Source organism: Peromyscus leucopus, chromosome 13 (genome assembly GCF_004664715.2).
Source record: "Peromyscus leucopus breed LL Stock chromosome 13, UCI_PerLeu_2.1, whole genome shotgun sequence".
Classification (NCBI taxonomy): domain Eukaryota; kingdom Metazoa; phylum Chordata; class Mammalia; order Rodentia; family Cricetidae; genus Peromyscus; species Peromyscus leucopus.
The window spans coordinates 45,250,104-45,277,035 of record NC_051074.1 but is presented as its reverse complement, the minus strand read 5'-3'; the positions used below and the strand labels follow the sequence as shown (position 1 = coordinate 45,277,035).

Sequence of the window (26,932 nt, the reverse complement as noted above, 5' to 3'; positions counted from 1 at the left end):
AAAAGATATCTTTCTTTCTTCTACCATATTGGAATTAGACATTGCTTGGACTTGTTCAATAAACTGTAATATACCTTACTTCTGAACTGGTAAAGAAAACTCACCTGCTTTTCTCTCCACTCTTTCCAGTGGGTCTGCCATGAATGTGGTGTTCTCTGAGGATGAGATGAAAAGATTCCTTGAGGAAGCCACTCGAGTCTCTCAGGTACTGTCCCATTTCCTCTCACTGACTCTGACCAATTGGTGCATAGTTTTCTACACAGATTTTGTGTTCACACAAAGTTGGTAAGGTCACTTTCCATTCTTCTCCTCTCTGTGTACTTGTTTCTTACACATACGAATGAAAAACTAAAAAGGAAAAAAAGGCTTTAGGTGATGACTCAATTCTTAGAATGAGTGGATAAAAGGAAGACCTGTGAGTCTTTGATCACCCAGATTAATTTGTTTGGAGACTCTGAGAGTGTGAATGGCTGAGCACCCATGCTGGATGCTTAATAGGTATCTTGTCTTTTTTTGTGAGTTTCAAGCTGGTCAAGTTATTCCTGGGACTCCCAGTCTCCAGGACTATACAGACATGTTTACCATTATCTGGTGAAAGATTCCTTGGATTTTAATTCTCACACCTGGGGATTGGCCTTAATCAACCATTCAACTTTATTAGTAAGTCCTCTCGCTCACCTATTGATTTTTTCTTCCATTCTAGCACACTGCATCTGTGAGTTAATGAAAATGTTTATAATTTTGTAGTGGCTGAGACACCTTTCTTAACTGCCCCAAGCTTTTACTCCCTCCTTTGGTTTTACCTTGGTGTGCTGCATTTAAGATTTACCCAGCAGGTTTTATTGATTTGCAGACCTTGCACCATGGAGGATGAAAGTAATGTTTTCCTTTAAAAAGCTTTCAAAGTCTAGTTGGGTTAAAAAAAAAAAAGAACAATTCAGAGGTGAGTTTGATGTTAGGCAAGTGGAATTTGAAGGGAGCCGAAGAATGAAGTCAGAGGCATTTCAAAGTGGGAAAGGAGCATAGATTGTTCTGAACCCAAAAACCTGGGCCCTTTTCCTCTATGGTAGCTGTTCATCAAGCATGCCTGGCCATGGAGAATGTGGAGAAAGATAATGAGTGAGAAAAGGTAAAATCTAAAGAAAGGAAATCAATGGTGTTAGAACTTACATTTGTATGGAAGTCAGTATCTTAAGGACATCTCTGCAATGGGTCACTTAACTAACTTTTATACTTTAATATCTGTCCAAGATCCCACTATGTTCCTTTTCAGAGAGGCCAGCAACTACAACGTATATTTGAGGAATGGGATAAGGTTCTTTTTTTTTTCTCTGCCAGGAATATTTCAGCCTCAGAGGACTGCCACTCAGTAGAAGACTTAATTTTATTTTTCTGTCAACATATCAAATGAACCCAAACAGGGCCACAGTTTTGTAATAGAGATGCCCTTATGGAATCTATTCTAGTTCAAGGCTCTCAATCATGTTACAACAGAACCTATGATATTCAACTCTACATATTTAGAGTAAAATTAATGTTATACATTATTTCTTTATTTGTTTACTCATTCATATGTAGTAGCTAAAAGATATTGTTTTGTTCTCACTATCAAAGAATATTCTCATGTAAAGATAATCTAATAATTCATCTGTATTTATCTCTATATATTTACACATATATGTATACATATACACATATAAACACATACACCATATTTGTGGTTACACCCCCCCCCACATATACATACACTATCTGCACTCACAGATTTTCTTTGCTTGTAACATCAAAGTATGAAATAATTATAATTTGATACAAGCATTGCAATAGAGAAGAGGTGGGATGCTGAGGGAGACTAAAAATTTTGCTGTTCAATTCTTGAGGAGGGATTTTTAAAGTTAATGTCTGATGACTGATTCAGAGTTAATCGGGTTAAAGTCTATTGTGTGAGTAGAAAGAGAAAGCATATGTAAAAGGTTGAAGGTGAAAAAGACCATAGGTTTTCTAAAATATGGATAAAGCATTCATTACATATCTAGGACATAAAATATGGCACCGACTGTACTGCTGTAGTATGGAAAGGATGAATTACAGAGCAAAATTGAATTCATGGAAAAGGGTTAGCGAGCTTCTCTGGCAGTTCAGGGTGGAGATGGCAGTGCTTTGGAATGACATGGAGAATAATATTGAAGGTATTCATTGAAGAGAATTGGTGAATGGGCAGAGGGTAGTGTTGAAAGGTTATGAGAATACAGAGTTTCTGACCCCGACAACAGGGATAGAGAACCGTGACATGGCTGAGATAACAAATGCTAGAGAAGGAGACAGCTTAGTAGAAGAAATGTATTTCATGGTAGAAATGTATTTCATTTGAATGGGACAGCCTGAGAGGAACCCAGATGGTGATCATGTGAGGGCAGAGAGAAGTGCATATTTAGAACTGAGGATGAGGAGATGGGTTAGTGAGGCCTGAGAGATGGCTTAGTGATAAAGAATATGTATGTATGTATGTATGTATGTATGTATGTATATATATATATATATATATATATATATATATATATATATATATATATAAATGTATGTATATAATGCTCTTCAGGAAGACTTGAGTTTGGTTTCCTGCATCCATGTTGGGGAGCTTCATAGGGATCTATCACCTTTGGCCTCCACAGGCATGACTATTTTATGCACATACCCCCACACAGACCCACATACATACACATATTAATATAAGGTAAAATTTAAAGGAAAGAGGATGAGTAGACATGACAGACATAGAGATATAAATATTGACTTTGAAGTTAATAGCTTATCCTTTAAAGTGAAGCTTTGGAAATGGAGACAATCACTGACAGAGTAAGTACAGGAGATGGGGGCAGCTAAGACAGACACTAGATGGGTACCAGCATTCTAGGGCTTAGTGGAAAATAAGGGATGATGAGAAGCCCGGGGAAAGAAGTGTGAAATGTACCTTAAAATTTAAATTCTATTTACAGTGTTCAAGGAGCTACGTCAAATTTAACACATGCATACGATGATGAATTTTAGCATAGTGGCCAGAAGGGCCGAAAGAAATCTTCAAGAAGGTAGCATCTGGCCTAGGCTTTGAAGGTGTGCTGAAATATGAAAGATGACATTGAGGAGAAAAGATGAAGGGCACATAGGGAAGATAGGCATGGAGACAGGTAAATGCAACAAGTGGTCCAGAATGCAGAATCCCAGAGCATAGGGGAGGAGACACATAGATTGGCAAGGTCATCGGGCATCCTCTTCATTGAGTCGGGAGGAAGCAGTGGCAATCTGGATATGGAGGGGCACCTCAGCATTGCCCTGGGGCAACGGGGTACAGGAAGCAACTCAAGATTGAAAAGCAGTCCAGAATACTGCCCAAAGAAGCACATGCTAAGGTTGATAAAGAAGTAGATTTGATTTGATATCCAGTTGCCATAGTCACACTCTAAAAGCAGGATGAGACTTTTCAACTTCAGACAAAGGATTTCGTCTTCACACTGAAAACAAACCAACAAACAAAACTGAACGCTGTTACTTTCTTTTAAGTTTATTTGCATTTCTTAAACATTTAATTCACATTTTGACTAGGAAGTTGTAGCGTTGCAGAAACAAATAGGGACAGAAAGAATCTAACCCAATAATAACCTACAGGTACAGAATAAGTAGATGTGTACTGATGATTCTCATAGAAGGGAAAGATGCTGCATTTGTCTCATCCTCTTTTCTCAAACTGGCTCAGAAACCAATATGTGGGATTTCAGGATTCATTTTCAGTTTGTTGTGCCCTCAGAGTTGCAGAAAAACATTTGCTCCTACTGTAAGCAGAACATGACCTCGTTCTTACAAAACAGACTGGCTAATGAGCTTCTGTTGTATGTTTGGCCTTAAGTTTTCTGCAAGTACTGCCTTGTTATTTACTCTAGCTACACAGTTACCTGATATAATGCATGGAATTTGTACTCAAGGTTTTTTATTTATTTGTTGTTGTTGTTGTTGACAGGAGCACCCAGTGGTGTTGACTAAGTTTGTCGAGGGGGCCCGGGAAGTGGAGATGGATGCCGTTGGCAAAGAAGGACGGGTAGGTACTCTCTCTCCCTTTTCCTGTCTTCGTCTTTTCATCTTGAAACATTCACAGGTTAGAATTCTAAAAGTCATATGTCTGAACATAGTGGGGAAGCTGTTCAATCAAAACCACCACCACCACCACCACCACCACCACCACCACCATCACCACCATCACCACGCTGCCTCATCCCCACCACCCACCTCCCTAATAACAACAACAACAACAACAAAAACCAGCCCTAAAACCCAACTCTTGAAGTCCCTGAAGACTGAGTGGAAGTGTCATAGATCTCTCCTTCCTCGAATTTCAAACTGTTAGCATTTCTCTTTGATGATATTCAGTATCAATTATCATCCCACACTTATCATTCTTTTTGAATAGATCTTTCATTCTCATTTTCTTTTGTCTGTGGCATTCCTTTTATGTTTCAATGAGTGTTATATAAAAACACCCAAATACTTTGCTTTCTAAAATTTATAATTGAATCTCTGATTTTCTTCTCTTATTTTCCACTCTTCTCCCCCCTTTCTTTGGATTAATAAGGGCAACCAAACAGAATTTTGTAGATGAACAATAACATAAAATTAGCTTACCATATCACATCTGGAATAGCTGCAACACTGAATGCCTCTCTGTCTTCAAGAAAGGGAACTGGAAGAGGGTTTCACTTCAGTTTGCTGGTTGTCTTAATAAAGCATTTGTGATTTATCTTGAATTGTAGTACTTTATGTTTTAGAGAAGGCATGTCATTTTATTTGCCTCAAGGATAAAGTAAAAAAAATTGGCCTTCATCTTTTGTTTTGCAAATAATTCAAAACACTGCCAAATATATCAAATCGTTTTTTCCCTAACAGATTAGCAGTCCAGAGTAGAGTTTTTTTTATTTTCTTTTAAACTCATAATAGTTTCTACTAACCATAGAATCTCATAATCCTGATTTGAAGCATTCAGAGATAACATTTCCAGTCTCCTGTCTGCAAGGATAGAAATTTTGGCTGAAACATCTTCAGAGGGTGTTCATCTGGTTCTTTTAACTCTTTGTTGACAAAGAGCACAGATTCCTTTAAGATTACATATGGTTTTTGCCTTGATTTTTATTCAGATCTTAGGACCTGGAAGATGCTAGGCAAGTGCTCTGCCACCAAGCCACACCCTCAGAACTGTTAGCTTCTATATTGGAGTCTTTTTGTTTGAGGAAGAACATCTCACACATCATCCATCTTGAGATAATCTTTTCTTTCCTAGAACTCTCAGGCCTAATCTCCTGTTTTAGTAGATTTCACTTTCTTTCCACCTTTAATATTTGAAGCTAGAGATAGAAAGCAGGAGGTACGTGATTGTACACCTATGGAAGTGGAGGATGGGGACTGTCCTGGAAACGGGAGTACTTGTTCCTTCACTGTGCTCCCAATGGAGCCCATGCTAGCTCATTGACTTGGTTTTGCTCTGGGGTCTGGGATGTGTACTAGGATTTTCCCTGCAATGCATTGCACATTGTGCCATAATCTGTCTTTTGGGAATATTTCAGGTTACTCGCACAACTTTAACATTTATTCCCTGAAATGGACATATCACTTAGACTTATCGTAATGCTCCTCAGTTCAGCCAGATGATTGTTCCTGTTTCCTAGATAACCCCCCCTTCAAACATGTGCACCTACGCATTCACATACCCATACTAACACATACCCTCTCACACATAGACTTATACACACAAAAATGCACATACTTTTGGGCTCATTCATATGTATTCTTTGTTTTACAAGGCTTCTGTGAAGATAAGCATAATTGTTAGTTCCCTTTCATTAGAAACCAATGCCACACAGCCTTGCCTAGGTCCCAGAGTTCAAAAGTGACATCAGAAGAATGGAAACTCAATGTCACTCTTATTTAAGCCTTTTATAAATGTGATGAGTAAATAAATCTATGTGCTTTACCACAGTCTTATTATATAGCCATGGAATTATTCTCTTTACACTAAGCCTCATAAGTTCCTGAGCAATATATCCTATTAACGTATAGACTAAAGTGATTGAGGTTATAGGCCTCAGAATCTGACAATCAAGGGTTTGAGTTTCTATCAATCTCACTGTGACACAAACTTGGTCATTCATCCTTACATTCCCTTTGCTTCCTTATTATAGAGAAGGACAAGAATATTTTCTTGTCTCTCAAACTTCACTTTAAAGATCTCTGCATCAAATCTTCGATCTTTCTCTCTAATCCACCAAAATTCGTGGGTGTGTGATATGTGATGTATGATGGCATTCACCTCACATTCACCTCTCTTGTCTTCTTCTCCAGTGTCTAAAAGATAAATCTGCTTCCACTGTAGTTTACTATCCCCATCTCACTAGTTAGTGTGAGCTGACTTAGTCTTCTTCTGTTGACACCCTTGGTAATCAGTGGGGAGGAAAAAATAACAGTCTCTTTGTCCCTTTCTGTTCCCTCTAGAGGTTACTTATCACCTTACATTGATGCCCAGACAGTAGGGCAGTTCTTTCTCCTTCTCTTAATGGGAGTTTAGCAGAGTAATTCACTAATGGTTCCAGAACTGGTTAAGTGTCAAAGTGGGTAGGTGATGGAGTGGTGCCTGGAAATAGGTGTCTCACAACTTTAAAAAAAAAAATCTTCTTTTGACAGGTCATCTCCCATGCCATCTCCGAACATGTTGAAGATGCAGGTGTTCACTCAGGGGATGCCACACTGATGCTGCCTACACAAACCATCAGCCAAGGAGCCATTGAAAAGGTCAGCATTTATAAATGGAAGCAGAAAGGAAATGGCAAAAGATGAAAACTACCACCATAGCAATAGAAAATTCCTTAGATTTTCAAAAACACTAGGTAGTGATGTAAGGCATACTCCAGCTTAAATTTAACAAGGAACATCCTTGCCCTTAATCAGCTGAGTGTCTTAGAGATGTTCTCTTTCACTGTGGTTAGAGCCTTATTGGTTATGTGCTTGGTTCAACTTTTTAATGTACATCTAGACCATCCAGGTGAAATACCTGCTAAAATACCGGCCTCCACTCTAAGTTTCTGATGCCATGATTCTGGAAACCTCTCTGAACCTTTAGTTTGAGCAAATCTTCTAGAGTTACTAGTACCACGAGTCTGGGGACCAGGTGGAGAGAGTGGATGCCATTGGTGATTCTGATAGCCGAGAGCCACTTACTAAGAACCCCAAGAAGTGACGCTTTTGAGCAGCGTAGAAGTAGGTGTGCCGCAGCCACTTGGCAACCTCTGGAACCTGAGCTTTCACTCTTCACTCTGAGTCCCACTCCAAGCCAGAACTTTGTGCTATTTCTCTTGACCACTCTTTGAGAGCAGTTCCTGTAAAGAATACACAATATGACTGCCTCAGCACCCCACGTGCATGACAGGGTATCCATGTAGAGCCTGCTATTTTAAGTCACTCTTGACAACTTAAGTGAGGTCAAGTTGACTTGGCCTTTAAAGGAAGCTTTTCCTGCTATTCTGTCATAAGAATTTGTGCTGGCCTGTACATTTGCTTTGGGTGTATTCTGAAGATTTTTTGCTCTAGATTATGGAGGCAATAGAATGCTTATACTAGCAACAGCATAGAAGTTTAAAAAGTTCCTAGATTTAACATATGACTCATTTTCTCATGTCAGGGTAAATAAACACAAATCGGAGATTTTCTTAAGTCTTTCAGAATGGACATGCCAAAGACCATTGGTTCTCAATTTGTGGGTTGTGACCCCCTTGGAGGTCAAATGACCATTTCACAGGGGTCACCTAAGGCCATAAGAATACACAGATATTTATGTTATAATTCCTAACAGTAGCAAAATTACAGTTATGAAGTAGCAATGAAAATGTTTTTATGATTGGGGGTCACCACAATGTGAGGAACTATATTAAAGGGTCACAGCATTAGGAGGGTTGAGAACCATGGCCATAGACTGTGCTTCCTTTCATACTCAATTAAGTTGTTGACCCACTCCTGTACCTGTCATGAGTGGGTAGTTCTTGCTTCCTGTCATCATTGCCCCTCTTGACATGGGAACCTGTTTCTAAGTATAGGGGTTCCAACCTGTGACATACAGATATACAAAGCTTCCCTGCAGGCAAGCTTTATTTCTTTCTGCCCATACTATCTACTCTTGTAGAGTTTAGGGTAACAGAAAAGCAACATAAAATAAATATCCCTGGCTACTTTGAAGGGCCATGTGTTTGGGGAACCTGCCCTTCTCTGCTAGTAGGTCATTAGATTAATGTATGGTTTGAACTACAGTTTCTGGTGCTGGAGGAAGAAGACCGGAAAGAATTCATTTAGCCTTCAGTGTAAGAACAGAGTACATAATTGTAAGAGATAGTACTTTATGGATGACAGATTCTCTTGTAAAATTATCTGTTTCTCGATGTTTAATATTACCCATTATTGCTATTGACTAACATTGTTAATAGAGATACAGATTTCTGCAAAGAGAAATTAAGGCCCTCTAGATATAATTCTGCATCTCTTTAAACCACCACTATGCTCTTTATCATAGTGACTTTGTCTTTTTCCGCTCTAGGTGAAGGATGCAACCCGAAAGATTGCGAAGGCTTTTGCCATCTCTGGACCTTTCAATGTCCAGTTCCTTGTCAAAGGAAATGATGTCTTGGTAAGAAATACTAAATGACCTTGGAGGACTTTGCCATCTTGTATGGTTATGTTGGGTCATGTTGGCTTGTGCCTCACCCTGGTAATCTCTGTGACCTGGCAGCTACTTCTGTCTGAGAGGGATGTTGCAGTGTGTAATGTCTCTCCTGTTTGAAGGCAAGGGCTCTCAGTGGCACTGATATGTCACTCACAACATTATGAAGTACTTGATGAACTGAAAGATCACCATATTCCATTCACAGTGGAGTACAGATGAATGTGTGCATATCTTACAGTTAACAGCATGTGCATTTATAAGTTCCTTCCTTGAAGTTTGACTTGCTTCTTACCTAGAGAACCAAGTTGTTTTGCAACCATCTTGAAAAGACAAAATATAATTTAGATCAATTAGATTGTTTTTACTTATTTTATTTTATTCAAACTATTAGTAACCCAAATCTGTTCACTATAAATGATGGAGTCAAGTGGTGATTACAATGATGTATGAGGCATATTTTCCACCTGCAGATACTCTCACTTAATGAGGACTGGGAGGAAAATGAACTCAGATAACTAGAAGTATATTCATAGCTTTAGTAGTTACTAGATGGTGTGCAAATGTCTTTGGAGTTGAACAGGAAGATCATATTTGCCAGGATGCACACACACATGTATAAACATATACACATATGTATACACATATACATATACATATGTATGAGTATATTTACACACACACTCACACACACACACACATATATATTTATATTGAACACATATTTGAATATCATGTCTTGCCTGGAGAAAATAATGAAAGGCTTCAAGAAAAATTTTATATTGTAACTTAGAGTTTACAGAATATCTGGGATTTTGGTAGGTTGAAGGTAGAGAGGGTGTTACACATAGTTATAAGATCATCTACAACAGGGAATAACTAGTACATTTGGGGAAATATGAATTTATTATCTTTATGTTTAGAGAAAGTATTTCCTTTCTGAGTGAGGACTGGAACTGAATCTTGTAAAGTAGAACTTGGGCCAGTAAATTGGTATCAGATAAGAGATATGCATTGAAGCAGGAAGGCAGAAGGTTTCCACCAGCCAGGTTTTAATATGAAGCCACCAGGATTCCAGTGGGGACTTCTCAGTTAGGGGTGTGACATTATCCAAACTCTGCATTAACTGAAATGTATCAGAAATATGCAGGGATTGAACTGGGGAAATGGGATGGAAAAGAGTCAAAGTTCAAAGATAATGTCCTCAAAGAAGCCAGTTAGTCAAAAATCTGAGCAGTGGGGATAAAGGGATGGGATTAGGAAATGAACAAATAACAGAAGGAAACCAAGGGACAAAATGAACATGAGGATTGTTGTTACTGGCACTCATCATCTCTCCCCTTTTGGACTTATCTTTCTAGGTGATTGAGTGCAACCTGAGAGCATCTCGATCCTTCCCCTTTGTTTCCAAGACTCTCGGGGTGGACTTCATCGATGTGGCTACAAAGGTGATGATTGGAGAGAACATTGATGAGCGGCATCTTCCCACACTGGAGCAGCCCATCATCCCTGCTGACTATGTTGCCATTAAGGTAACATTTTACAATATGTGTCATTTTATGAGCAGAGATGAAATGAAAGGAAACCATTGCCACAAAATTTCTGGGACTTAACAGACCTGCTGGACTGATGATCATCTTCCTTTTAGAACGTGCTGAGGTCGTGCGGCAAGCAACCTCATGTGAACTATTTGCATTTGCAGAAACATTGACAGCCATCAAGGATAACCTGACCTCAACATCAGCTAGCCCAGTGAATTATAACCCATGTTTCTGCAGCTGACACATGGTGCTGGTTTAGTTAGAAAATTAAAATTCTGGGCCAACTTGTTTAGGACAAAGCTGAGCTGGGAAAAGTCTCTAGGAATTCACGAGTCTCATAAAAGTGGTTACCCTGAGGGGCTGGTTAAATTCTTACCACCCTAGCTGCTTTTGCTTAGTGTGTATTTTCTTCCATGGCACAGATTTTCCATTCGAAAAATTAAAATAATAGTTTGTAGTGGAGCTACAAGGCTGATGGAATTGAAATTATATTTCAATAGTACATTAATCATAAAGCCACTATAGTCCTTTAGTGGAAACTGAGCATACTCAATAATATGACCATGAACCACTTTGATGGACAGACATGAACATTCATGAAGAATACAAATACATTTTAATTTCTTAGATGAAGCACAGACAGTGACATTAATTTATATTGTGCAATAGTTATGTAACACTGACATAGTTTGGATGTCTTTAAAGCAGTGGTTCTCAACCTATGGGTTGCAATCCCTTTGTGGGTCAAATTACTCTTTCATAGTGATTGCATATCAGATAGCCCACATATCAGATATTTATGTTACAATTCATTACAGTAGCAAATTATGGTTATGAAGTAGCAATGAAAATAATTTTATGGTTGGGTTCACCACAACATGAGGAACTGTATTAAAGGGTCCCAGCATTAGGGAGAACCACTGCTTTAAAAGGATTCTGTTCTTATAGGTACTGGTGGCTCCAACCATAAATCTGCTTCTGTGAGATTCCGACTCCTGACTTTTGTTGTAGGTGTTTAAGTAGTACCAAGGATTCAAAAATGTAAAGCCAATAACTTAGGATTCCTTAGATTGTATAGTGTGTTGGGGCAGAATCTTATTTTTTTTCATTTTTAATTTTTTTAATGGTTGCAGATATAGAACACACATTATATCAGAAGGCAGTAGTCAACAAAAATGTTTCCACTGTAGACACTATTTATTATTATTATTATTATTATTATTATTATTAATTCTTCTCTCATACAATAGATCCCAGCCACAGACCCCTTGCCCCCACTTCTCCCAGTTCCCCCATACTCTTTCCCAGATCCACTGCTCCTCTGTTTCCCTTCACTAAACAGCAGGCCTCCCAGTGACAGCAATAGATCATGGCATAACCAGATGCAATAAAACAAGACACAAACCCTCATATCAAGGCTGGACAAGGCAACCCAGCAGTAGATATTTTAAATTCTTTTATTAATAAACATAAGAAATGCATTTATTTTTACAAATTTATATATATGTGTGTTATAATTCTGACTAAATGTAAATCTCAAAATTCACTGCATTTTACATATTCCCTTCATAATTGTCACTATATATGATATGAATATTAAATTTTTTCAAGGTACCTATTTGTTGTCAATTTGAGAAGACCTAGTATGGCTGATGGGAAAGAGCAGACAGCAGAACAGGAAAGCTGGAGGACAGGAGCACATGATAACATCATTAACACAACCCAATAAAATGACCACAAGCTCTTTTTCCCATAACTTAGAAGTGCCAGTATCAGTGGAAGGGCCGTCTAGACCAGATGAATAGGCATATGTAAGAAAGAAGAACTTGGTCTTTATGAGTCACGCTGATAAAATAATTGAAAAAGGAAGCACTGCAGTGTTCCTGCTGGTATGAAAAAAGACAGGAAAAATGTTTCCAAGCAGAATGTTTTCCAAAGCTTTTAAGAGGTGTCAACAACACTCTAATGTCTCAGAAGTCAGCTTACAGACAGCCATGTCTGGCAAGGTGGCTTGCTGCAAGTTCAAATGAACAGAACAAGAAGAGGAATGTTCCAAAAGCCTATCAAGGGGAAAATGTGTTTGAACTCTGTGTTTGGAAGACTAATGCCCAGTAGATGTTGTTTGAAATAACTCCAATAAGAATATGTGCAGGCCAGATTAGAAGTACTGGTCTAGACTGGTCACATGGGATCTATTTACAGAAATCATTTGTGATTACTTAACCCAACTTTTGGACCAGGAGTACAACATATTCTTGGAACAGAATTTGAAAGCTATTTTTCAAGTCAGAGTTTTGGGCCAGAGAGAATTTATTGTTTTCTGTTCACCACGGCCTAATGAACCCTGTGGGAGGTGATTCATCAAGTGTGCTTACCTCTCTTCTCTTTTTATCCTTTATCTCATGTTTTCCCTCCTTCTTACATCGGACAGGCTCCAATGTTTTCCTGGCCCAGACTGAGGGATGCTGATCCTATTCTGAGGTGTGAGATGGCTTCCACTGGAGAGGTAAGTAGTTAACGATACATGAATACTTTGGTTAAATTTACTTGGAAGTCTATGGTTCTATGATCTGAATATGGTCTTGTACATAAAGTAGTAAGTGGGTAGAGAAACTCAAACTTCACAAGCTTTTCCTTTCTCAGGGGATCTCAAAGGTTTAGGAAGTTTGAATTAAAGAAAAATCTTCTACCTCTTTTTGTAGCACATTACCCACCGTGAACAACAGTCATATATTTCTGAAGACATCTGAGTATGTCCTGTGTCAATCTTTTTAAGGTTCTCACATACTCCAGTAAAAACAGTTCATTCCCTGCTTTGCTATGATTGAAGCAGATCTGCCCATCTTTACTAGAAATATGTAGAATGACAGCATTAAAAAGGTCATAGATAAGAACAGTGGAAACCACAAATATGTAAGAAATCCCAAGCCCACTTCTGAGGCAGCTTGAACCTCTTGAGGCTGATCTGAAAACGATAATGGGACTGGCCACTGGATGTCCCTCTTCTCTTGTGTTGGAATTGTGTCAAGTGAAGGTTTCTTTAAGAATGCGAAACGTGTTTTCTCATAGAGAGCTGTCAGATTCTAGAAAGTTCTCTACATGTCAGTGTCAGGACATTTTATGAATCACCTAGCCCTTGACAGACATACTCGCTACAACCTTCAGATACTCATCAGTGCACACTGGAGTGGCAACATCAGACTGTAAGGCATCATTGTCTCTCTTGGTATTAAGGAAAAAAATCTACAGAGGAGAATATTTAATTGCAGCGAATACGTGGGGTTTTATATGGTTGCTTGGTTACAAGCTTGAGCTCTGATGAGAAGCCAACAGAGACTGGGATGCAGACGGTGAGGAACAAACGACTCTGGTGTTGGAGTTGCACTTGTAGAAAGTGGCTCTTGACCCTTCTGCTGCTTCTTTTGATTTAGTTGGAAAGCAAGCTTCGCTGTGAACGATGGGAGCTATATTATTCCCAGTTAAAGGATGCTGTCTTCAGGTTCATCCCCATTCCAGGATTCTGTTTTCGGCTGGCCAAGAGTCCTGTGGATCAGGGAGCGGCCTCTTTCTCTTAAACTGCTTCTCTAGCGTGGCAAGTTGTTTTCAGAGTCTAGTCCTCTTTGTTTCACACAGAGATGATAATACGAACAACTTAGAAGTTGCTCCTAATGGTTGTCTCCTTTTCTAAACTATAAAAAGGAAGAGTTCTTCTAGCATTAAAGTCATATTTCCAAGTGTCATCAAGTATGATGTTTTAAATTCTGTTTCACAACTGAAATCAGAATAATAAATCCAGTTTAGAAATCTCAACTACGCTTCAAAGCGACTTTTACAGTGGCTTGTTGTAGGGCTGTGTAAGCACCTCGCTTCTTACCTAATTCAGGGGAATTTTATTTTACATCAGTCAAGTGAGGATGTCATCCTCATATGCATAGAACTATTTGACTGGTTATTTTTTGTTTTGTTTTGTTTTTAATGGCCAGGCAGAAAATTGTTGGGACCTCTTTTGGGTACCTGCATTTCTGATCAGACTGCAGGGTTCCTTTCAGTGAAAGTGAGACTCATTAACTTCTGTTGACATTGCTCAAGTTGATTGGCCAGTATTTAACTGATTAAAATGTTCAACTGTGGAGTGAAAAGCAGGCATGTACTTGTGGTCAGCTGAAGGTTACACTCACAAGAACTTTCTTTGCCCAGCTAGAGAGTCATTTGCTTAAAGAATGAATTCAGGCGTCAGCATTATTTACTATAATGGTGACTCTGAACGTGTGCCAGATGATGATGTGCAGAACTGACTTCTATCGTGTTAAAACACACCACTTGTCCTCCAGTAATGGTGGCTGTTTGACTTGTAATTACAGTGTGCAGCAGTTACCCTAGAGGAAATCTCCATAGACCCTACCAATTTGTGTTAGCTTGGCATCTTTCCTCCCCCCCCTCTTCTTTTATACATGGCTTGGGTTTCCAGGATGAGTGGCAGAATATTTTGGTTCAGTTTCTAAAATTGATAAAAGGGAATAAACTCTTTTGAGATTTTTCACGTACTTATTGGCACCTCTTAGGCAGCCTTCTCTTAAAGGGGGCTGAGAGGATTTAGAACGAGCATGTCAGCAGTTTGTCATTTTTTTTTAATCACTCCCCACCCTGGATTTCATGCACTACTGCATGGTACACATGATGTATACCGTGATTTAAACATTAACTCATACTAATTTTTGGATACTCACCACATGACACACCAGAAGCTGTGATTTGTATCCAAATAACGTGCAGCACAATCCAGTATGTCGTACCACTGAGTGTTGTTGAGTAGAGAAGAAATTGCTTATTCATTCATTATGCTTAATTAAAAACATAAGACACATCTGTCCTGGCCAGCCATTTAATCCTTGGATTCAGATTGCTTGGTCTTTGGGGAATACTGATAAAATCTAGGGAAAGAGTTTATCAGTACATTGCTCTCCATTTTTTCCCTTTCTCCCCCCCTTTTTTTTGTGTAAGGGTATTTGACTATTCTTCCCTTCCTTGATTTTATATTTTTCATTTAATCCTAAACAGGTGGCGTGCTTTGGTGAGGGTATTCACACAGCCTTCCTAAAGGCAATGCTGTCAACAGGGTTTAAGATACCACAGAAAGGCATTCTGATTGGAATCCAGGTGAGTGGCATGTGGCTATGCACATTCTCAGGTAGCACACTGTTAGTGGCCAGGATGTCAACTGTGGTGTAGAAGAGAGGGGGCTTGTTTGCATGCCTTGGAAAATGGTAATTTATGAGAATGGCCACGGTACATTCTGATTGCTCCCTTAGTCTTCTGCTGCTGCAGCAGCAGACACAAAAGTAAAAATGAAAGAAAAAGAAAAGTCTCTATTGAGAGACTATTTGTTTTTAAAGGGACTATTTTAGAAAAGCAATGCTCTCTATTCCTTGATTAGACCTTTTATATACATTTTTCTCATTTTTAAAATTTATTTAGAATTTTCTACAATGTACTTCAATGGAGCATATCATCTACCCCCCTGTCCTTCCAGATCCATCCCTCCTTTTCTACCCACCTAACTTGATGTCCTGTATCTTTTTAAATCCACTGTTTGTGCTGTCCACATACTCATAGATGTGTGGCCTTCACTTGATGGTGGTCAACCCAACCCAACTGCATTCTTCCAGCAAATTAGCACTCTTTTCCAGCTAAGAGTTACCATTAATTTTTTAGCTAGGGTTGGAGCTTTATGCCTATTTCCTTTCTTCATGTTGGGATTTTGTCTGGCTTGAGCTTGTACAAGCCTTGTGCATTCTTTTTATGTATATAGACCAAAGTAAGATGAGATGACTATAAATCAATATTACCACAATAAAAAGAACATGATTGGTTTATTGTTGCAAGTAAATAAATCTTAGGGTAAAGTTTTGGACGTAAAATGTCTTTAACTCCTTGAAATAATTGTTGTAACAGTGCATACATGTTTTGTTTCTAATTTCCTGAAAAATAATTGTATATGCTTCTCAAATGGTCATTCATTTTGACTTGAGATTAGCGATTCTTATATCCTTTAAAAACAATGAGTGGTCATATATAGCCCCCCCCACTGTGACTTTAATAAGCTCAAACCCTGCATGTCTTCACAAAAATCAATAAAAACATAATTAGAAGAGAATCAGGTATTCTCAAGCCAGTGGGTGATTATTATAAATGCTGCCTCATTAGGGTGTCTCAATATTAGCAAATTAGGTTCCAGAGACTGGACAGGTAGTCACTTTGAAGAAGTTTCTGGAAAGAGTAACTTGAGGTTTTGCTTTATGAAGGTGGCAGAAGGGTGATGGTAAGGATTTAGAGCAAAGGCTAACAAGATGGCTTGCTACACGAGGCTTAATGGCAGTTTAGAGACAAATCACATCATATGAGTGACTCATCACGTTACAAATGGGTACTAAGTATTATTAAGTCCCAACCAGGAGAATATTGGCCCATCTTCCAGTGATGGCTTAAAGTTTAATGTGAGACCTGGGGACATTCAGAGGAGACCATGCCCTTAGCCCTCATCTTCACAACTAATCAAAACACTGCTAACATTTTCAAATAGCAGTTTAAGAAGGCAGTGATGTATAAAATTGTGGCTTGTTTGGTTCCAGTGCTGCAGGGAAATGTGCCACAAAATTAATTTGTTCCTATGAAATATTTGTGGGATTTGGGCATCAGTGAACAGAATTTTGCTTTGTAGGGAAAAAGGAGACCTTATGGATTGGGGAACAATATTTTCAAAGCAACGAGCTTTTATCAGTTAAAATTCTACCTTTGAATGCATTATTTTTAAAACAATCTTTTAGCAGTTACATGAGTTGTTGCAAAAATATATTGTGTATATATGAGTGGCAATCATTAGTGATTTAAAAATATTTTTTAATACAATGTTAAATGTAGTTTAAAATTATTAATAACGTTATAGTTACTGACATCTACAACTCAGGAAAATTGATCAGTAGAATTGTAAGCCTCTAGAAACAGAAGGAATATAATTCATGACTTATTTTATATAAGGCAAAGAACACCTGCCATTCCCAACATTTAATGTTTATATACTCTCTCCATTCCATTCATTCTAATTTTAAAAAGTGCTTAGTCTGATAACTTATGCTGAAGTTATGACGGGGTAGACTAGGTAGAGCGTCAATAGCTTTAAGTCTTGGAGGCTCTATCTCAGCTAGAAAAGGATCCATTCTAAACTCAGTTTTCAGCCAGATTAACAGCAGCATGGATGACGTCATCTTTTTTACCCAGCATTCTCAGTAGTCTGGATGTAGTCATCTTATTACCCAGCATTCACAGCAGCATAAAGTCATCTTTTTACCCAGCATTCACAGAAGCATGGATGAAGTCATCTTTTTACCCAGCATTCACAGCAGCGTGGATGCAGTCATCTTTTTACCCAGCATTCACAGCAGCATGGATGCAGTCATCTTTTTACCCAGAATTCACAGCAGCATAGATAAAGTCATCTTTTTACCCAGCATTCTCAGTAGTCTGGATGCTGTCATCTTTTTACCCAGAATTCACAGCAGCATAAAGTCATCTTTTTACCCAGCATTCACAGCAGCATGGATGCTGTCATCTTTTTACCCAGAATTCACAGCAGCGTGGATGACGTCAACTGTGTTTCTGTATTGCAGTACACACTTTGAGAAATTACATGCTATCACTGGGTCAGAAGGATTCATCATAACTCCTTTAAACATATAATCAGAATTGAAAGAGACTTAACAGAGGACTAATATAGAAATGAAGGCCAGCGCTAGAAACTATGTCTGAAAGCATCTATCTGGTTGGGGGAGTTATTTAATCAATTTATGAGAGAGGAGTTCACGTTTGTATCTTAGCTTCTTACGGTGGTCATCCACATCGTATGATGCTGCCATAGGCTATCTAGAACCCTGAGAGCCGTATCATTACCCTGAATTTCCTCTATAATTCCTTCCTGGAACAATGGAGAGGAGGCTCAGTATCCACCCTATTTGTAGTGACAGTCTTCGTCCTCCTTCTCCACATTCCCTGAGTTAAGTACATGCTCTGAGTAGAAAGATTTAATGAAGACACTTAGACTCATTCATCGTCCACAACAGGTTCCAAGAGAAAACTGAGGGAAAAGAGAGACACGGAGTAGAGGACAAGGTGACTCTGAGCTGGAAAACTTCTTCACTTAGTGTCACAGGCTGAAAATAAGCATTTATTACCAGCAGCTTTTTTTTTCTTTAATATGTAGAAAGTTTGCGTGTGTTCACATGCACATGCTTGCCTGTATGTGGCTTTCTGGCTAAACCTGTGTTTCTCATCCCCATTGTAATCCTTTACTCATGCAATCTCTTTGTGCACTTCTTATGTCAGATCCCAGAGCCAAATCACTCAGGAAGTTTGAAATATTTGTACCATCAATCTTGTGTACCCAGGACTTAGGAGAGAGGAAGAGCCAGGATGCAGATTTTAACAAAACACCTTTGTTAGCTTAATTGCTATGTGTACTGCGTCTTTACCAAGAAGCCTTCCACAGTCTAGGGCATTTGTAATGTAAGAAGCATAATACGGGTTTATGAGGCAACAGAATCACCCTTGATTTCCCTGCCGTCGTTCCAGCCACCTTTCATCCTGTCAGGATGTATTTTTAGTTGCTATGAGAAGGCAATCTGCCTTGTTTTGAGGTTTTCTAGAACACCCTTTAACAATGAGTGATTTACTCTAGAGGAGATGGAGAGCACTTTCTGTGTTTCCCCCTCTGATTGGGCTATTCAGTGATCCCGGTGAAGTGGCAGGCACCAGCCTGACATCTGGCCTTCAGCATTGCTCAGAAACACAAAGCAAGCGTTTATTTGAAGAGACGACGCCAAGTGACATGAATAACCTTTTATCTTCAAAGGGGCATCATTAGGAACAACCACACAGTTGTCAATCCAGGCGACCCTGGAGCATCCTCAGACATCACTTAGTGTTAACTTGGCTTTCTCTTCTGCAGCCGGAAGTTGGCTTAGTGTGAAAAAGATCACTGAAGGGAATAGATATTTATTCCACTTTTAAAAAAACTTTCCCCCCCTTATAAACATTTCCCAGAGCATAAACTAACTTGTACTTTTCACCTCTACTACTAAGGAATGGATTCTTATACAGGTCTTTTCAATCGGCTTTTAAATCTGAGGTTACTCAGATGCGAGCTGACAGCGGTAATTTCTTTTTGCAGAGAGGCTGTTTTATGTGTCACAAGTGTTCAATACATGTTTGATAGAAGTTCATAATGTGTCTATGGAAGCCAACACCCCACACCAGAAGGCAGCGTGGTCCCCTAGCTGGGAATTGCCAATACTGTCATGTTGGATATTTATCTTTTCCACTTGGGGGAGAGCAGTGAAACAGCTCCGTAATAAGGTTCTGCCTGGTATCTCCAGGTCTTAGAGGACTCGCTGACTTATTTTATTTTAAAATGGCAAAGAAAAAAATTGCATTATGGTGCTCCTCCCTCAACATTTTTCATTGTGACTTTGGTCAAGGTTAATACATCTTGACCTCAAATTGCAAAATGAGTGAAGGATAGCTCTTCCAGCCTCATTCATTTCCATTTCTAAAGTGAGTGTCCATCAGAAGGACCTGAGGGTTTTAAAACTATATATGACTGGGATACCCACCTGATGCAATCCATCTGGGTGCAGCCTAAAGTTTCCTACGTTTAGTAAGTTCAGATGATGCTGATGCTATTGCTTTGGGACATCTGGGAACACCTTATTTGTGGTAGTTCATTATCACCATGTCCTCAGTGACTTCTTGCTAAAGTGATGTTTAAGAGATTGAGAGTCATTAGTTAAGTGCGTGACTAATGCACCAATTATCCAGGCATTAACTGAGACCTCTCCTGTCATTTAGTACAAACCTAAGTCTGTTCTGTGTTTATCAGAAAGTCCAAATGTAATGTTTCATATGAGGGGGATTTAACAAAATGCAGAGATTCATTTTGCATGTTTCATGCATGTTTCTTATCAAGGAACCTTCAGCTATGAGGCAAATATAATGGGTTATCTCATCTGGCCCCTTGCTTCCTAAGCAGCATCACACTTAAGCATATTAGTGTCTTATTCTGCCTGGTGTATATGTTAAGACATTGCTGCATACTGCTTTAAATTGTCTTAATGTCAGTGAGTAATAATTATTCTGTTTTCTGTATTATAGTTTATAATATTATTTAGAGTCATAAACTGATGATATCTAAACTCATTTATTCCTGTTTAGTCCTGAGTGGAAATAGAAGGCTACTACCCTGGGGAGCTTACAATTCATGTTATAGCAGGCTGTCTTGAATAGGCCCTGTGCCTGTCTTGGCTCAGATTCATTCCATTGCATTTATCTTTTCTATTTGCCAGTGTTTTCCTCTCATAAAACTGAAGTTCTAGGATTGAGAGGGCCAGAATCTAAAAAGAGTTTATATTTGAACACAGTCTTTGGAGTCATTGCTTAGGATTTAGATCTGTTCTCAGAGAACCTTTGCATGTAAATATTAGGAAACTTTATGGGGGCCAAGCATTATAAAAATTGTACAAGGATCTGGATATGTTTTTGATCACAATTCTTAGTTTGGGGACAAGAAACAGGATCATATTCATGTTTTTTTTTTTCAAACATCACCAGTGTGATTTCCAAATCAATCACAGGACATTTATAGAAACAACCACATTATATCATCAGTTGAACAAAACCTTTTAGAGGAAAGTCCAGCAAAATGATCTCATTTAAAGGAGAACAGATATGCTTTTAAGCATATATGATTTTAAATAGCTTAGGGACTTAGACATTCGTGATAATAAGGTCAAAGGGAGAATTTAATCTTTGGTCAGATCACTCATCTTTGTTGTGTGTCTTCCTGAACATTGTCTTGAAAACACAAAGCTCTTAAACACAGGGAATCTTTAGAAGTGCTGAACCCCTGATGACAATGGGCAGGAATCCAGGGAAATCACGTCCAGCTGGGGTCCTAGGAAGTATACAACAACAGACTGATAGAAACTGTCATCTATGCGAGGACATTAAAAAAAACTGTATGGAAATGGGTGTAAATACTGAGAAAGATGGTTTGAATTATAATAAATGGTAGAATAACCCAGGATTCAATACTGGGTTACAGGGACAGGAATCTAGTGTCTGGGGAGCTGGAAAAAAAAACCAGCACCTGTCTTAATGATACTAATCAATATTTCTTGAGAACTGTTATTAGCCCAGAAACTGCTGATATGGAGTAGTAACCTCTGTAGTGATTGCAAATAAATTAACCTACTGGACAATCACAATGACCCAATACCACAAGTATCATTACTACTGCACTGAAGGGGTGAAGAGACTACCTCAGAGAAAAACTAAATCACCTGGGAAAACACAAACTAGTGAGCTGTGAAGCCTCAAGAGGCAGGAGCATTATCATCTCTCGTTTAGAAGTGAAGAAGTGAGGCCAAGGGTATTAAGTTTTCTGAGCATACACTTCTCGTGAATGATAAAGCTAGGATTTGAAAAGGAACTTAATACTCTAGGGATTCTTAGCAAATGATCTTCTAGGACCGTGAGTGAGTTATTAAAGGTAGTGAAAAATTAGAACTGGCCAACAAGAGCAGATTGTTTGGAATAGCAAAACAGCCAGGTGCCAGCAAGGTTGACTTGATGTTCTGATCTCAGCCTTAGTGTCTCCCTAACCAGGCAAAGAAACCATGCACACAAAGAAATAGTGTGGTTCTAAACAATGGGCTCAATGTGAATGAAAGGTCTTAGAGATGGGTAGAAGGCAGAAAACAAAATAACATAAATGGAATTTCATCTATATTGGAAAATAAACAACATATTAAGTAAAAAAGAACATATGGGATTTTCTTTTGCAAAGGTGGGTGGGACATCATATTGAATGCGTCTAAACAGAGACAATGTGTATCTAGAAAGTGAATTCTGTTACATTCTTTTTCAGCAATCATTCCGTCCAAGATTCCTTGGTGTGGCTGAGCAGTTACACAATGAGGGATTCAAGGTATACTCTCTCAGTTCTTCTTCTTCTTTTTTTTTTTAAGTAGCTTTCTTTCAGCATGCAAATTCGTCCATGAAACAAATACTGCACAAACAGGAAACCTGCCCTTTTAATTTGGAAGGCTTAACTAACTTGATCATTTCAAAACTTCCCCAGAGGATTATTGGTAGTTAATGATCGTTGGGGGAGGAGAGTGTCCCTTACTTCAGTATTGTAGCTGCTGGTAAGCTGTCCTGTCTATAGTAAATACCTTCCATTCACCCCGCAGCAAAGATGCTCTAAATTCAGTGGGTCACACACAGAAGAAGACATGAAAATAATTTGTTGAGAAGAAGGGCTCTAGTGAGGGACGGGGGTGAAAACAATGAAAATTGGTTATATAAACACTCGAACCTGCCAAACCATGGAAGTTAAAAAAAAATAAGCTTTACACAGAATAAAATAATTAGGAAGACTAGGTTTAACAAAGTAACTACAAAATCAATAGTAGGTAGCTTAAAATCTTGGAAACTATAGTTGAAGCATAATTAGGATGCTCTGCAGTGTATTTCTGACTCTTTTCCTCTTCTTGATTCTGTATGAGGTCATAGTTTCCAGCTGTTACAGTTACAGGCAAAGTGTCTTTGTAGCAAATTGCTCTGCACACAGCCTAGTTCAGAAAAAAAAATAAAGTTACTCCCACAGCTCAGATTGGGCCTGTGGCCATGGACTTTGTTGACCTCATAAAAATAATTTCTAAGCTATGACTAATTCTTTTACAAAAGCCGTTACAGCAGAGGCTCTGACGTGTTTCCTCACTGAAAAGATTTAAAAACATTTGAGGTACCTCTGCCCTAGATTCTGAGTTTGAGTGGCTACCCTTGGCACCATGCTTCTTCCATGTTCCTTCCCCTTCCTTCTGTTGTAAGTGATTCCTACGCCTCTTCATTAACAAAGGCTTCTCCTTTATATTTTAACCGAGTTTTCTATTCTAAACGCAGCTGTTTGCCACGGAAGCCACATCAGATTGGCTCAACGCCAACAATGTCCCTGCCACCCCTGTGGCATGGCCATCTCAGGAAGGACAGAATCCCAGCCTCTCTTCCATCAGAAAGTAAGAACTGAATAGTCTCTTTTCTGAATTGGGGGAAAAAAAAACAAAAACTAAAAGAAAAGCAGAAGGTAAATAGTGGGAGCTAGTACAGTATGAAGCTTATACCTCATTTGTTTTCAAATCTTTTCCAAAGGTTGGTTAACAAATTTACAAATGAACACACTTATGGGTGATAGTTTCATTCTTATAAAAAGTGAATTACCACATGTGTGCACCTGTCCACATGTTCAAAAACACCTCTCAGATATTTCTGTTAAAAGTGCTTGACAGATAAAATAAAACTATGGAGAATTTAATGCAGTGCTTCCTATATGATGTCATATATGTATACACACAAAGTGCGTGTATGCATATATACTTGATTAATCATCTACATTTCACTGAGGATGTGCATCATTGGGTCCGTCAAATTTATTGAGCACTTGCTGCATAGAGAAAACCAGAGTAAGCATTTTGATAATGTTTTTAACTAAATGGTTCTTTCTTAGGCCATCACTACCTGATTTTGTAAGACCTACTCTGTGAGGCTTCAGGAACTGCAGGGTGTCTGTTGGTACAAAGCTACATGGGATGAATACACTGTGGATCCTTCTCAGTTACTCTTGAATGTTCTAGTTTACACAATAGTTACAACCTACCAAATCCTCTGCAGTATGCTATTTATTAAAAGTTGTTCAGAAATCATTATGAAATGAAGGGAAGAATGTCATCCCATGCAGACCTTAGAAACTTTCCACTGATGCTATGAGCACCCTGCTTAAGAGTTTTATAAAATGAAAACCTGATCAAATTCATGCTTTTGGCATTTGAAGGTCTCTTAGGGAATGTTGAGTCAGTCCAACAGTAGAATGTGACACAGGTTAATTCACAACCAGGTAGTCTCCTGCTCTCTTCTGCCAAGCAGTGGGAAGCAAGCAGAGATAGATGCAGAGTGTGGAAAGAAGCCTGGAGGGGCTTCAACGCTGGAGGGATCACCTCTCTATAAAAACAAAGTGACTATCTATCAAATTGTCCATTCTTGCTATGTTGGGTGGTATCGTCAAGAGAAAACAATACTTTGCATCCTGTTAGACTTTTTACCAGAGTTCTTCCAAAACCACAATAAAAAATTATAATTCCCCAGTGAGTGCAACTTGAACATCAACTTAGAAGTAGAAAAGAGCATGCTGCAGGTGGCTCAGTAATAGCGTTGGTTTAAAAGGCAGAGAGAAGAATTTGTGTTAGTCATTTTGAAACTAATTATAAAATAGATGTTGTCAACTGTGAGTTTTCATTTATTTCTTTTTAGATTGATTAGAGATGGAAGCATTGACCTCGTGATTAACCTCCCCAACAACAACACCAAATTTGTCCATGATAATTACGTGATTCGGAGGACAGCAGTGGACAGTGGGATTGCTCTCCTCACTAATTTCCAGGTATGTTTTTCCCTTTAAATATGAGCCATGTGTAGGTTTTATTTCTGGGTCTCCCTTCATGTGTGTTAATCACTCCCTGTATCCCTTCCCCCTCCTCTCCCCTCTCTCTTTCTCTCTCACTCGCTTTCTGTGGAGCATTCAGAACAGAGGAATTTTTAATAGAATCTAAAACAATAGTGTTAATATGATAGATGGTGTCCTACTTGAAGAGGTGGAGATTAAACAATTGGTAAAATCAAAAGCCAGGAAAAGGACCGTTTCTTTTGTGACCCATTCAATCATCCTGTGAGTACAAAGACACAGTATAGAAGGGAGCGAAGATTGGGAGTTCTGTTTCCTCATCTCCAAGTGAAAGCCACTGCATGAAAGCAATAGTTTATTGATCAAAGGTGCAGATGTAACACACATGCTGGACCACATCACAAAAAAAAAAAAGACTGTATGAAGCGCATTCAATTTCATTAGGCTATGAGCCACCAGTCATCACAGAAGGAGTTATATATCTGACATTCACTAATGATCTGTGTGTCCTTTTTTTTTCCTCTCCTAAGTTAGTTTGAATCCTTATTGGGGGTGGGGTAAGTTTATTCATGGTGAGTCTGAGACAGGGGGAAAGTCCCTGAGGGAAAAAAAAATCACATCTTTCATTCCATCCCCCTTTGAAAATAGGGAGCAGATCCTTGGGTTTTCACTTCTGATCTGTTCTCCATTCTCTTTCATCTCTTGTAGGCTGCTCACATTCTTGACATTCTCTTCCAGGTGACCAAACTTTTTGCGGAAGCTGTGCAGAAGTCTCGCACTGTGGACTCCAAGAGTCTGTTCCACTACAGGCAGCACAGTGCTGGAAAGGCAGCCTAGAGCAGTGAATTCATCCTTGTGTCGGCACGGGCCACCCCGCTCCAAAAGGACCGTCCCCAGCCTATCCCCAGAAATGGATGCTGTTGCCAAACTTTATTTTGGGTTCCCCTGTCTTGATAGTCTGTATCTTTGACCATGACATTGTTGTCAGTCACTGTTTCAAAGCCACCAAGTTCTCCCTAGTCACTTGTTCTTCACAAGGAATTCAACCATTCATGCCTTGTTTTTTTTTGTGGACTTACTTTTAACATTTCATGGTGCTGATGAATAGTGATCAAAGCAGAAAAAGCTGTTGCCCTATCTCCTTAACTCTATACCCTAAACATACTCTTGTTTCTAAAGCAATGTCTGCCACACCGAGTCCACCAACAGGGCAGATTACCATGAAAATTTGTTAATGTGAAATTTGGATTTAATTTATGAATGGCATCATGTTTGTGTAGTGTTTCTTTTTTGACAATGATTCTCACTTATTTAGCCAATCTAGGAATATCGTTTCTTCTCCCCATGATACACAATGTGAGATTGGATTTCTTTGATGGATACTTGCTTGGAGTTTTGGAGGATGTCAGCAGTTGGTAGAGAACACAAAGGGGGTTATATTTCTGATAGTCTTGCTGGATTTTAATATAAGCAAAGTGGAATGTCCACAGAGTTATGACATTCACCCTCCGGTTAAATTTTGGAACACTTTAGAAGTCTCTATTCCTTTTGTATGATGGAGTCTGGGGATCAGCTGAGTCTCACCCTGCATTCTGTATTCCACACATATTAAACATGGGACCCCCATTCCTTTACGTACAAGATTTCTTTTCTTTCAGGGTAGCCTTTGTTGCTTTTAAGTGTTTTGGTTATTACAGTGCTTTAATTGTGAACTTTTAAATAAAATACTATTAAGTGAAATTCAGTTGAATTATTTTTATTTAAAAAATAAAATATAATACAATAAAACAAAGTGATCACATTGAAGTTGAACAAGGCAAACCAAGGGAAGGAAAAGAGCCCTGAATTAAGGCACATGAATCAGAGACACACTCATTTAGACATTTAGGAGTCCAATGAAAATACTAAACTGAAAGCCATAATATATGCAGAGGACCTGGTACAGACCCATGTAGGCCCTGTACTTGCTGCTTCAGTCTCTGTGAGTTCGTATAAGCCTTACTCAGTTAATTTAGAGGGTCTTGTTCTGGTGTCCTCTATCCCCTCTAGCTCTTACACCCTTTCCCTGCCTCTTCCATGGGGTTC

At 38.8% G+C, this 26,932-nt stretch overlaps 1 protein-coding gene across 1 annotated transcript in view; it reads left to right on the top strand.

Annotated features, from left to right (window-relative positions):
• The window catches only part of Cps1 (carbamoyl-phosphate synthase 1), a 113,075-nt gene extending 86,488 nt beyond the window's left edge, over positions 1 to 26,587 (top strand). Inside the window, exons 28-38 of the mRNA XM_028870048.2 lie at positions 130 to 205; positions 4,013 to 4,090; positions 6,721 to 6,828; positions 8,621 to 8,710; positions 10,105 to 10,275; positions 12,716 to 12,790; positions 15,343 to 15,441; positions 22,259 to 22,318; positions 23,296 to 23,408; positions 24,697 to 24,826; positions 25,586 to 26,587. Coding sequence (XP_028725881.1) covers positions 130 to 205; positions 4,013 to 4,090; positions 6,721 to 6,828; positions 8,621 to 8,710; positions 10,105 to 10,275; positions 12,716 to 12,790; positions 15,343 to 15,441; positions 22,259 to 22,318; positions 23,296 to 23,408; positions 24,697 to 24,826; positions 25,586 to 25,684 — 1,099 coding nt within the window. The 3' untranslated portion in view covers positions 25,685 to 26,587. The remainder of the gene's footprint in view (positions 1 to 129; positions 206 to 4,012; positions 4,091 to 6,720; positions 6,829 to 8,620; positions 8,711 to 10,104; positions 10,276 to 12,715; positions 12,791 to 15,342; positions 15,442 to 22,258; positions 22,319 to 23,295; positions 23,409 to 24,696; positions 24,827 to 25,585) is intronic.
• The last annotated feature ends 345 nt before the right edge of the window (positions 26,588 to 26,932 follow it).